General features: G+C 45.2%; 4 protein-coding genes across 4 annotated transcripts; 3 read left to right on the top strand and 1 right to left on the bottom strand.

The window, feature by feature from the left end:
- The first annotated feature begins 380 nt into the window (after nucleotides 1–380).
- On the top strand, nucleotides 381–1,250 carry LOC133319460 (piggyBac transposable element-derived protein 3-like). The gene has a single exon (XM_061523936.1). It carries the CDS (start codon nucleotides 381–383, stop codon nucleotides 1,248–1,250), a length of 870 nt encoding a protein of 289 aa, XP_061379920.1.
- A 224-nt stretch (nucleotides 1,251–1,474) lies between these two features.
- LOC133319459 (piggyBac transposable element-derived protein 3-like) lies at nucleotides 1,475–2,236 on the top strand. The gene has a single exon (XM_061523935.1). It carries the CDS (start codon nucleotides 1,475–1,477, stop codon nucleotides 2,234–2,236), a length of 762 nt encoding a protein of 253 aa, XP_061379919.1.
- A 3,051-nt stretch (nucleotides 2,237–5,287) lies between these two features.
- LOC133319458 (uncharacterized) lies at nucleotides 5,288–5,982 on the bottom strand. The gene is made up of 2 exons (XM_061523934.1): nucleotides 5,838–5,982; nucleotides 5,288–5,787 (listed from the first exon to the last, which is right to left on the bottom strand). Exons 1-2 carry the CDS (start codon nucleotides 5,980–5,982, stop codon nucleotides 5,288–5,290), a joined length of 645 nt encoding a protein of 214 aa, XP_061379918.1.
- Nucleotides 5,983–8,446: 2,464 nt separating this feature from the next.
- LOC133319442 (uncharacterized) lies at nucleotides 8,447–10,326 on the top strand. The gene is made up of 2 exons (XM_061523879.1): nucleotides 8,447–9,092; nucleotides 9,370–10,326. Exons 1-2 carry the CDS (start codon nucleotides 8,447–8,449, stop codon nucleotides 9,525–9,527), a joined length of 804 nt encoding a protein of 267 aa, XP_061379863.1. The 3' UTR covers nucleotides 9,528–10,326.
- The last annotated feature ends 1,262 nt before the right edge of the window (nucleotides 10,327–11,588 follow it).

Raw genomic sequence — 11,588 nt, 5'->3', positions numbered from 1 at the left:
TTCTAAGCCATTTTCGGTCAGTTACCAGCGAAACTTTGAACTGAGTAGGTAAGTCATTTTTATTTTATTGAAATTTCAAGTTTTTCTGCTAGATATGTTTTGAAATAAATATAAATGGATAAGTTATACTATATAGGCAAAGAACAAAGTATTTTACATCAAAATTTTTAGTTATTTGTACAATAAATCGCGAATATTCGTTATGTCCACAAACGTGGACAGTAGGTATTGGTTAAACATTTTTTTCAAAATAGGTACTTTGCTGCTGTTAGTAAATAAAGTTATTTTCTGGTAATAAATGTTATAATTTATTATAAAATTTGCGTGGTAAAGTCTTAAATTGTGTTTATTACAGGTAAATTTATGATCAAATTATTATCATGTTTTCGAGGGATGCTTTGAGAGCTTTGGAAAAGGATAACCAGTCGGAATTTGAGCTATCTTCGGATGATGAGGATGTGGGAAATAATAATAATGTCCCATTTGCGAGACACGTTAGGTTGGGAGCCGATGTAGTAACTCAGAATCAAAGAGAGTACACCCCACTTGACCCCCCTGACGAACAAGAAGACGAAGAAAGGTCAGCTTTCAATTACGAGTCCGAGCCTGAGGCGCCAAGAGAGCCGGATATTGTGGAGGGCGAAGAGGAGCAAGTTACGCCGAATGCTGAACTTTTCGATTACCTTACGCCAAAACCGAACATAAAGTGGAGGCATAGACAAATAAATAACACAATACCAACGGATTTCTTGCTACCAATAGCTTTAGAACCCATCGTGCAAGATCCCATTTGTTATTATAATAGATATGTTCCTGTAGAGCTTTTTGAACAAATGGCCGAAATGACAAACTTATATGCAGTACAGTCAGGAAAAACCAGGTTTAAGCCTACGTCCAGCTATGAAATTGAAATTTTATTTGGTTTGCACATGGCAACGGGAGTTTTCAACTATCCAGTTTTGAAAATGTACTGGGAAAATCATATTAGCATTCCACTTTTCACTAACAATATGGCAAGAGATAGGTTCTTTGAACTTCGTAACAATCTCCATTTAGTAGATAATATGAAAAAGCCTACTAATTGCACTGACGTGTTTTATAAAGTAAGACCAATCTATAATGCGATCCGAAGCCGATGCTTAGAAATACCGCTAGAAAAAGAATTGTGTGTCGATGAACAAATAGTTCCTTTTACAGGGAAACATTCTGCTAAGCAGTACATCAAAGGAAACCTTGTCCATGGGGAATGAAGCTTTTCTTTTTGTGTGGGAAAAATGGCCGTGCCTATGACTTTATTATTTATCAAAATTCTATTCCAGAATTTGACAGGTCACTGATAAAGAAAGTAGGCTTTGGAGCTGCGGTAGTATTACATCTAATGAAAAGAGTCGGTGACAGTAGAGGTCATGAGTTATATTGCGATAATTACTTCTCGTCTTATTACATGCTCCAAATTTTGAAACACAAAGGCATAATGGCTACCTGCACTGCGCGTGTCAATAGATTTACAAGGCCACCGTTGCTTAGTGACAAAGATATAAAAAAGAAACCAAGGGGTTTTGCCGAAGAGATTTGTAGTACGGATGGAGATGTCACCATGGTGAAATGGCTTGATAACAAACCAGCCAACTTAGCTTCCAATTTCGTTGGTATAGGAGAAAAAGATATGGTGAAAAGATGGTCCAAAACAGAGAATAGATTTATAGAAGTCGAGAGGCCTGAAATTGTAAAAAAGTACAATCACGCCATGGGAGGGGTAGATCTCCTTGATCAACTTATGAGTTATTATAGAACGTTTATAAAGTCAAAGAAGTGGCCTTTGCGTATGATATTCCACGCATCAGATTTGGCAGTTGTTCAAGCCTACCGCGAGTATGATATGGATTGTGACTTGCTTGGGATACCAAAAGCAAAACGGCTCGCACTTCTTCACTTTCGTCGACGCTTAGCTGAAAGTTTAGTTCTTCGAAACAAAATATCAGGTGCTAAAAGGGGTCGTCCAAGTAGTTTGAGCAGTCCTTTACCAGTAGTTGTTCCTAGAAGACCAGGAGAAGTACGTCCGTCAACTGAAATTGCTCGAGATGGTATTAGTCACTTTCCAGCTCATGACGATGGTTGTGGAACGCGCTGTAAGTTAACGGGGTGTAAAGGGAAATCCCGCATCAAATGCATAAAGTGCAAAGTGCACTTATGTCTGACTAAAGACAAAAATTGCTTCCTAAGTTTTCATACCTAAGTAACTAAAGTTCCTATTATTTTGTTGTCTTTTTAGAAGATTTTTTATGTTGTTTTATTTTGTAAGAAGATTTATTTTTGTTTTGAAGATGTTTAATTATTTTTAGTTTGAATTTCATACTTTTGTAATAATAAAAATGGCCAAAATCAAGCTATTTGTTATTTGTTCAATTATACCCATACATCAGTTATTATAATCACTTAGGCCGAATGTCCACATTTGATCACATAAAGAAAACATCAATTTTCTCGGAAAATAATCTAATAATCAATTTTTTTTTGTTTTTCCATGCTCAATAGGCGAATATCTAACTGAAATAAAATCGGCTCAAACAAATTCTAAAAAATAAAAAATCAGGTCTGAAAGGGTTAACGTCCCCAATAGGGGGGACGGTCGACAATACAAACACAAACTTAACTAAGGATAGGCCAACTACTTCGGGAGAATCGAGGATTTCGAATTCGGGAATTATTATCCACAATAAATGTGAATAACTCCTCGATCCCGGGTCCAAAAATTTTGTGGGGGGTATCAGGGTAATCAGGAGATCCTCCCGGATCCTTCTATAGTCCTTTCCCGGAAATCGGAAAAACTTTTTTCAAAAAAAATTTTGAATTTTGAATGACCCGCTGAGTAGTCTTCCGCAGGATCAACCTCGAAACCAAGTTTCAGAGGGATCGGACTGCGGGAACAATTTTTAATTGAGGCGTCAAGTTTTTTGTCGTAATTTGAAACCGAAAATTGGTGTCCTAAATCTTTGATAATTTGGAAAAATTTTTGTTCCAACCGAAAGGGGGGCTCGAAAAAATAATACCTATGGTGTTTCGAACAGGCTAGGACCCCAGGAACCTGCCGAAATTAGGCGACAAAGTTATTTTGTAGTTGACCTATATTTGACATAAAATTAAAAATTTAATAAAAATGGTTGCGTTGCTCGCGCGGAAACGGGCATGCTGGAGGGTGGCTTGTAAGACCACAAAGCTTTCCTTACACTCCAATACAGCTGCGATGCCCTTAGCAGTAGCTCACCAAAGAACGCGCGATACCATCCCACTTCCGCCGGATAGGACAGTCTCCGCTGAATGCATTGTGGCCCGTCTCCTGGGACCCAGCCGGGTCGCAGTCTCCAAAGCAGCGTGTCGGGAACGCCAAACACGCCGCTCGCTACCCGGGCCTATGTTGCCCGGACGCCGGTTCCCCACCGACGCCCGGAGGCTCCGCTCACTGGGGAGGCATTTCGCGGGCGTAGGCCCGCTGCCTTCGACCCAGCCTTCGTCGGCGCATGGGCGCCGAGGAGGGATTGTCCTCCCTCACTCGTTCGGCGGCCTCCTTCTGCGAGATGACCACCTCACAGAAACAGACCACCGCCGCCCAGGCCCTCTCGCTACCGACCATAGCCTGAACTACTGCCGGCAACGAGAGATCCGCGCCAACCACGGTGGTGAGTTGACGACGGTCCGTCGCCCACGCTGGACACTCCACCAAAGTATGGTCGGGCGTATCATCCATGCAACTGCAATGATGACACGCCGCCGTCGGCTCTCTCCCGGCTATGTGGCACAGATACCGCCCGAAGCTGCCATGCCCCGAGAGGATCTGCACCAACCGGAAGGTCAAGGAACCGTGTCGGCGGTCCACCCACTCCTTGAGGAGCGGACGAATCGCCTCCACGGTGCGCAACCCGGCCACTGGCTCAGAGAGCCGCCGCCTCCATCGACGGAAAACCAACGCGAGCGCGGAGCGCCGCCAACCCTCCACCACCACCGCCCGATCCCGGTCCGGACTCGTACCTCGGGATCGAGCTCGAGCGCGCTGCTGGTAAACCTCCGCCAGGGGCGGTTTGTTTGGCCTTCAGCGGCGACAGAGACCTCTCAAGCTCCTCCAGAGAGACGGCCGGAATGACCTCCGACCGGGCCGGCTCGCGTGAAGTGTCCGCTGGCATCGTATGTGCGGCCTCCATGGGGAACAAGGCGCACCCGACGCTTCGCAGAAACTCCGGCTCTAGACTCTCCGTGACCGGGGCCGTCTGGGCTCGGATCTTGTTCCGAGCACCGAGATACGGACGCCCCCACGGATCTCCATCTAGACGCGCGAGTAACTCCTCGCGGGCCGACTCTTTGGACCTGCAAATAGCGTGCCGAAGCTCGCTCTTCGCTTCCTTGTAGGCGTCGCGAAGCGGACTTTCATCGGCCTCGTTGCGAGGATGCTGCCTCCGTTGTCGGGTGTACCGGCGTCTCGCCACCACGCAGACTGAGCGTAGCTGCGCGATTTCCGGCGTCCACCAATACACCTGGCGTCTGGGAGGGCGTTGCGTGACGCGGGGCATCGACGCATCGCAGATCCGCCATAGGGACCGGCGGAACTTGCGCGCCTCCTCATCCACCTCAACGGGCTGATCGACTCGCATGCTCCAGGCCTGGACGATCGACGCCTCCACCGCCATGTCTCTGTCCAGCTTGGTCAGAGACCACCGCGGGAACGCAGACGTGCTCCCGGCGGCGCGACGGCGAAACGAAGAGCCCCCTTGTGGAGCCAACTCGAACCTGATAAAGGAGTGGTCCGACAGCGTCTCCTCCTCAACTAGGACTCGCCAGTTACGAACTCGCGTTGCGACCGCGGGAGAAGCGAACGATAAGTCCACTACGGACTCACCCTGCGGTCGTACGCACGTAAACGCTGTGGCCCACTCCTCTACCACCTCTCCGCGAGAGTCCGTGACGCGCGACTGCCACGCCGTACTGTGGGCATTGAAGTCGCCGAGAACAATGACTTGCCTCGGCGACGCACGTCTCACTTCCGCCCCGACCTCGTCGAGAAGTTTTTCCCCCCTACCGACAACAGCAAGAGGAGAGGAGCGCACACCCGATGAGACGACCACCGCCACAGACCGATCCGTATCCGTCACCCAATTCGGACGATCGGGGACGAAGTACGGCTCGCAAAGCACTGCCGCCTCGATGGACCACTCCGCCATGGCCTGCAGGCAAAGATCTTGCGGACCAGGGGAGTGATTCAGGTTCGCCTGGAGGAAATGGATGGGCGTGTAGGCCATTACACGTCCATTATAACTACCTCAGGCACGGCAGATTTCTTGGGCGGGGCCGAGGATTTGGAGGGCCCCATGCCCTTGCGACTCTTGGGTGGGTGGCATTGCTTGCCCCCCACCATATGGTTGGCGGCTACTCCCGCCTCCGCACACACCGGACACCGCGGGTCCGAAGTGCACGCCTCGGCCATATGCCCCTCACCGCCGCAGCGGAAGCACAAACGGCTGCGGTCGGTGGTTGACGGGCACCTTAGGCCGGCATGACCCACCTCGAGGCACCGGAAGCAATGCATGGGGCGCGGCTCCAGCGGCACTACTCTCGCCGAGCTCCAGCCGACCAAAAGGCGGCCGGCTTCGGCAAGGCACTTCGCCGCCTCAACCGGGCATCGCACCCACGCTGCCCCCGTGCCGAAAACTCCGCGGAAGCGGATCGGGCCCACTCGCACATGCTCGGCGGAGCGTTTGCCGTGCCGGACAATTGCCGCGAGGACATCCTCCTTGGACACTGAGTCGTCCAGCCCGGAGACTCGCAATTCTGCGCTCTTCACGTCAGACGTCTCGCCGGCAAGAGCCTGTCCTGTATGGTCTGGAGCTTCGCGTCCATCATACTACCTAAGTCGAGCATCATTTTGGCGCGAAGCTCCTCCAGCAGCTGTTCTCTCTGCAATCGAGGGAGGGGGGGCATGGCCAGCTGGTCCATATCGGCCCTTAAACAGGCTTGCCCCTCCCTCAGCGCTCCAGTTCCCTCTGGAGACGGGAGTTCTTCTCCTGCTCCTCCTTTAGGCGAGTACGCAGGATCTGAACCTCCTCGTTTGCGCCTCTCTCCAGAAGGACGTTCTTGGCGCTCCGCAACAGCTCAGCTGACGTCTTCAGGGCTCGAATACAGCCGCCCTTTAAGTTCCCGGATTTCCGGGCGACTTCGAGGATGGCTTCGAGCGCCTGATCCATCTCTTTATCGAGGGATGAGGCCGGCAGGGACACGAGGGAAGGTCAATACCTTCCCTCGATTCCATGTAGCAATCTACCTCAACCCTTTTCGCCCGCCTCATCACCTCCTCCTCCGACTCGAGTAAAAACGCCTCTCGCTTCTGGCGGTTCAGCTCCTCTTTTGCTTTGGCGAGTCCGACGTACATCCCCGTAGTTGGGGGTCGTCCTCTGCCACGCTTGGCCGAAGTGGTGGCCGCCACTTTCGGGCTTTGGCCCGACGAGCTGCCTCCCGACGAAAGCCTCAACGGCCGCTTACGGGCCGGAGCGGGGATATCAAGCTCGGAACACGTCTCCATGGATTCCGGATCCGTGTCCGAGCCTCCCTGGCCGCTCGTCGAGCGAGCGCTGCGTGCCACACTCCTCACGCTCGTCTCGCTCCTGGGTACGGAGGACTCTCGCGCACTGGACCGCGTCGTCCTCGACGTACCCACTACGTCTCGCTCCAACCGTACAACTAAAACCTTATCGCAAGGCAAATCAAGTCCGTTGTTCGTTCCATTGTCGTCCGTGCCCACTGCACCTCGTCTCGGAGGGTCCTTAGAGGAAGGACCCCCGTGGCGTTTGTTGCCCCCCCCAGAATACGCGGGGCAGACCGGCGAGCCGGTGAGGGATTCCCCAGCCTCATCAAGGCTGGGACCCTCCTGGGGTAGTTTCTTTTTAACATTCGCCATCATTATTATGGCCCTTTAAGGTAGGGCCGAACCTAGTGCCCTCGGGACGAGCCACCCGCTCGCCATCCATCCCAAGGACGGGCACCACACTCCGGGGATTAGGGGCCGTAGAAGCCTGCCCATCCACATACATACTTCACGCATTAGAAAAATATATAAAAGAAAGATAGTGAAGAAAAGACGGTGAAAGATAGAATAAATAAAATAAACAAAACAAAACAAGAGTAAACTATATAAAGAAAGAAAGACAGAGAAAGACCGGTGTTCAGCCGTCTGAGTACCTCACCCCGTGTAAAGAGCGGGGCGGCGCACCCAGACGTTGCCCAGGGGCACCAACGTGGAGGAACCGGTATCGCCCCCATATGGTTCTCGCCTCGGTCAGCTTGCGCCAAACCTGAGGGGAGACCTATAACACGACATGGGCCTGGTGAGGGTTCCGCGCCTTCCTTTTTTTTTTTTTTTTATGACGCAGGGAAACTCTTTTTACGAGCCGTCTCACCGGCCTTGGTGGGGCCGCAGAGGATGTGTGAGACTCGACCTGGGCAGGTCCCTACTCACTAAAACCACTGCGAAAGCCATCGGCTGCTATGTTGGTGTACCCCGGATCTGTCAGCGACAGGGCACATCAGCGACTGGCCGGTCCTGGCAAAGACCGGACTGTGGTATCTATCTAGATATACACATGTTTAGTGCCATCATAATATAAAACCCACACCAGTAACGTTAATAAAGTAGTCTTATATCAACATTCGGGCGTTTCATTTCCCTCGTCCTTATATGGCGACCCTGCCAGCGCATTATGCGCATCGGTAACGCGAGATCCTTTAATTTAAATTACCGACACGTGTACATTCAAACTCGCCAAAGTTCAAAAGTTAATAATGGTCACTGTAGTTTAAAATATGTGTAATTCGAAAGTAGAAAAGGAGGACATTTTTATAAACCAAAATTCTGCAGCTGCCGAAAATAATGCATATATAAAAGAATTGAAATTCCATGCGTCCACCACAAACATTCTTTTACTTATAATATTACTGTTGATGAGTCTGTTTATCATCTACGTTGTATGGAGAGTATACCGAAAAATGCATCATCGCTGGGTCCAGCAGGGTATATATCAATATGTACTTCGTGGATCGATCAGACGTCAACGGGCTACCCTACACGGTTCTCCAGCTGTTGCTGAACAAGAAACATAAATTGAAGTGATTTTAGATTGGAGCCGCGTCTAAAAATTGTTAATATTCAAGAAAGAAAAGCTTGTGATTTGTCCAAACAGTGCGCGAGTAACGTGACTCCGGAATGCAGAACATGCCTATATAAGGGATGCAACGTAGAGACGGACTTTGATAGTTTTATATAATTATAATAATACATATTATGTAGCGATATATTTGTAATAACTAGATAATTAGTGTTAAGGTATTCATATTATTTTTGTATAACTTCAAAATACGTAATTAGTAATAATGAATTTTAGTAATATGTATAATTTTTATATTTGATATGGCAGATGATTTAAAAATATTGTGCCAAGAGTTAAAATTTATTAAAGAATACTTAAGGAAAATTGGTCCTGAGCGTAGAAAGGGTAACATTTACATTGTTAAGTTAAGCGAAGCAAATAGTTTGTATAGCCAATATTTAACATTAAATTCTTATTTGCAAAAAGAAGTAAATTGTGGTAATGTTAGTGCTAGCGATAGTGAATTGATTGTCGATTACTCACAGCAATTTCTTTCATTGTATAAAGATATTGTTAGATACTCTTCAACGTCATCCGATTCGAAAGAATTTATTAGTAATTCAGGTCAGACTATAGAAACTATAAACATGGAAAAATTTGATTTTAAGGTTGCTCTGAGTTTGTTACCGGTTATGAATGACGACTTATCTGTAACTAAACAATTAATAGATTCCGTTGAATATTATGAAACCACCCTTACTGCCGATTCTAAGCCCCAATTAATAAATTTTGTGTTAAAAAATCGTTTATCGCAATCAGCAAAACTTAAATTACATCCAAGCTATTCTAGTATTTCAGACTTAATTCATGATATGAAAAAAGAGCTTTTGCCGAAAAAATCTGCTACGGCCATCCAAACACGATTGCTGAATTTTAAGCAGAATGAGTTGACCATCGAAGAATACGGTAAGCAAATCACTGAAATGTTTGTTGACTTAACTATTTCACAGGCAGATAACGACCCAGAGACTTATAAGGTGCTTAAGCCCTTAAATGAAAAGCAAGCAATCAAACGATTTGCTGATGGACTGCGAAATCATAGAACCGGGACTATTATTACAGCACGTAACTTTACATCTTTAAAAGACGCTATTCAATCTGCATTAGATGAGGAGTTGCCATCCACTTCTAATTCCAATTTAATGAGCATAAATAAAAAAGTTTCCTGTTTTCGAAATTCCAGGGGACGTTATAATTACCGAGGTAATCAATATCGAGGGTACCGTGCCCATCCACAGCACGGCGGTGGTATGCGCAGAGGCCAACAACCAACGTGGCGTGGCACACAACGAGGTAGATCATGGCGTGGTAATTCCCGCCCGTACCAGAATAGAGGTATGAAAAATAAAAACAATAGCTTAAACGCTGGGCAAAATCAAAGTTATGTAAACATCATCGATCGAAATAATTCACAGTCCCAACCCACCCCATCTGTTGATAATAATAATCAGTTTTTTCGTGAGTAAAGGTCATATATTTTCATGTAACAATCATTCGCGTTTAGTTCAATTTACTTTTAACAATTGTTTTGCATCACATTGTTTAATTGACACCGGCGCATCAATTTCTGCGCTAGAATCGAAACTTGTTTATAATTATAACATTCCATTCCATAAAGAGAAATGTGAGTTTAGCGGAATTGGAGGTAGTGTTGAAGCAATTGGATATGTCTTTCTTAATTTGGAAGTGCCCCAAGGATCTTTTAAACATAAATTCTTTGTATTTGATACTCTACCTACTAAAGTTTCTGCTATAATTGGCGATGACTTTTGCAAAAAGTATGCGGCGGTAATTGATTATGAAAACAATTATTTTTCATTGATTAATTCAAATAATGATCGAATTTATTTACCTACTTTTAGTAATATTAATAATGAGGTTTTGTATATTCCGTCGCGATCGGAATCTATACATTTTATAAATACTGATATGAAAGATGATTGTGTGGTATGTTCGAAAGAGTTATCGGAAGGTGTTTACTTAGCCAGTATGTTAGTAAGTCCAATTAGAGGGAAAATACCGATTCGAATAATAAATACAACCGACAGAGATTTTTGTTTGAGTGACGTAAGCCCTAACATTTATAGTACGAGTGAGTATAATATATGTATGTTTGGAAAATCGAATAAGAATTCGGAACGCGTAAAAAAAATTTTCTGTTTTAAAATTACACGAATATCTTAAGGGGGAAGAACAGGTATCAATCGAAAACATATGTGCGAAATACTGTGATATCTTTTATTTACCCGGAGACAGCTTGACTGTGACTGATATCTATAAACATACAATTACATTAAAACCCAATGTAGATCCAGTTTATGTAAAACCATACAGATTACCCCATTCTCAAAAAGTAGAAATAAAAAGGCAATTAGATAAAATGTTAAATCAAGGAATAATTGAACCTTGTAAGAGCGAATGGTCAAGTCCCATTCTACTAGTGCCTAAAAAATCGGAAAGGAACGATAAAAAATGGAGATTAGTAATCGATTATCGTAAATTAAATAATTCCATAGTTGATGATAAGTTTCCTTTGCCGAATATTACAGAAATACTCGACTCTCTTTCAGGTTGTATATATTATACACATTTAGACTTAAATCAAGGTTTCTATAATGTAGAATTAGATCCAAATAGCCGTAGGTATACAGCATTCTGTTCTGGTCAATACCAGATGACCAGAATGCCAATGGGTCTTAAAACCAGTCCCAGCTCTTTCTCTAGAATGATGAATATGGCTATGGCAGGCTTAACATTTGAAAAATGTTTTATTTACCTTGATGACATCATAATTTTTGGTAGAAATTTAGCAGATCACAATAAAAATTTAACGGAAGTATTTGAACGATTAAAACAAGTTAATTTAAAGCTAAACCCCGATAAGTGTACATTTTTAAAAAAGGAATTACTGTATTTGGGTCATGTTGTATCTGGAGATGGTGTTTTACCGGATCCTGATAAAATCAAAGTCTTACAAAATTATCCTATTCCTACTAATACAGGCGAGGTAAAACGCTTTGTAGCATTCGCGAACTTTTATCGTAAATTTATTCGAAATTTTGCAGAGAAAGCTTTTTATTTAAATAAATTATGCCGTAAAAATGTACAATTTCATTGGAGTGACGAGTGTCAACATTCATTTAATTCATTAAAGCAAGATATGATGTCACCTCCGTTACTGCAATACCCAGATTTTTCTGAAAGTAACCAATTTGTAGTTCAAACGGATGCATCAGGTTACGCTATAGGAGCCGTACTGTCCAATAAAAATGGTAAACCTATAGCATATGCTAGCCGAACTTTAAATAGAGCGGAGAAAAAACTACCCAACAATCGAAAAAGAATTATTAGCGATTGTATGGGCTGTTAAACACTTCCGGCCTTATTTATACGGACGTTCTT

This window comes from Danaus plexippus, chromosome 20 (assembly GCF_018135715.1).
Source record: "Danaus plexippus chromosome 20, MEX_DaPlex, whole genome shotgun sequence".
In the NCBI taxonomy this organism is placed as follows: domain Eukaryota; kingdom Metazoa; phylum Arthropoda; class Insecta; order Lepidoptera; family Nymphalidae; genus Danaus; species Danaus plexippus.
Note: the sequence above shows the minus strand (reverse complement) of the source record. Positions and strands in the feature narration are given on the sequence as shown.

Coding starts and splice junctions, on each gene's coding strand:
- LOC133319460 (XM_061523936.1), top strand. CDS start 381: ATGTTTTCGAGGGATGCTTTGAGAGCTTTGGAAAAGGATAACCAGTCG.
- LOC133319459 (XM_061523935.1), top strand. CDS start 1,475: ATGGCTACCTGCACTGCGCGTGTCAATAGATTTACAAGGCCACCGTTG.
- LOC133319458 (XM_061523934.1), bottom strand. CDS start 5,982: ATGGACCAGCTGGCCATGCCCCCCCTCCCTCGATTGCAGAGAGAACAG. Junction 5,788..5,837: donor CAGGCTCTTGCCGGCGAGAC/GTCTGACGTGAA, acceptor TGGACGACTCAG/TGTCCAAGGAGGATGTCCTC.
- LOC133319442 (XM_061523879.1), top strand. CDS start 8,447: ATGGCAGATGATTTAAAAATATTGTGCCAAGAGTTAAAATTTATTAAA. Junction 9,093..9,369: donor GTTGACCATCGAAGAATACG/GTAAGCAAATCA, acceptor TCGAAATTCCAG/GGGACGTTATAATTACCGAG.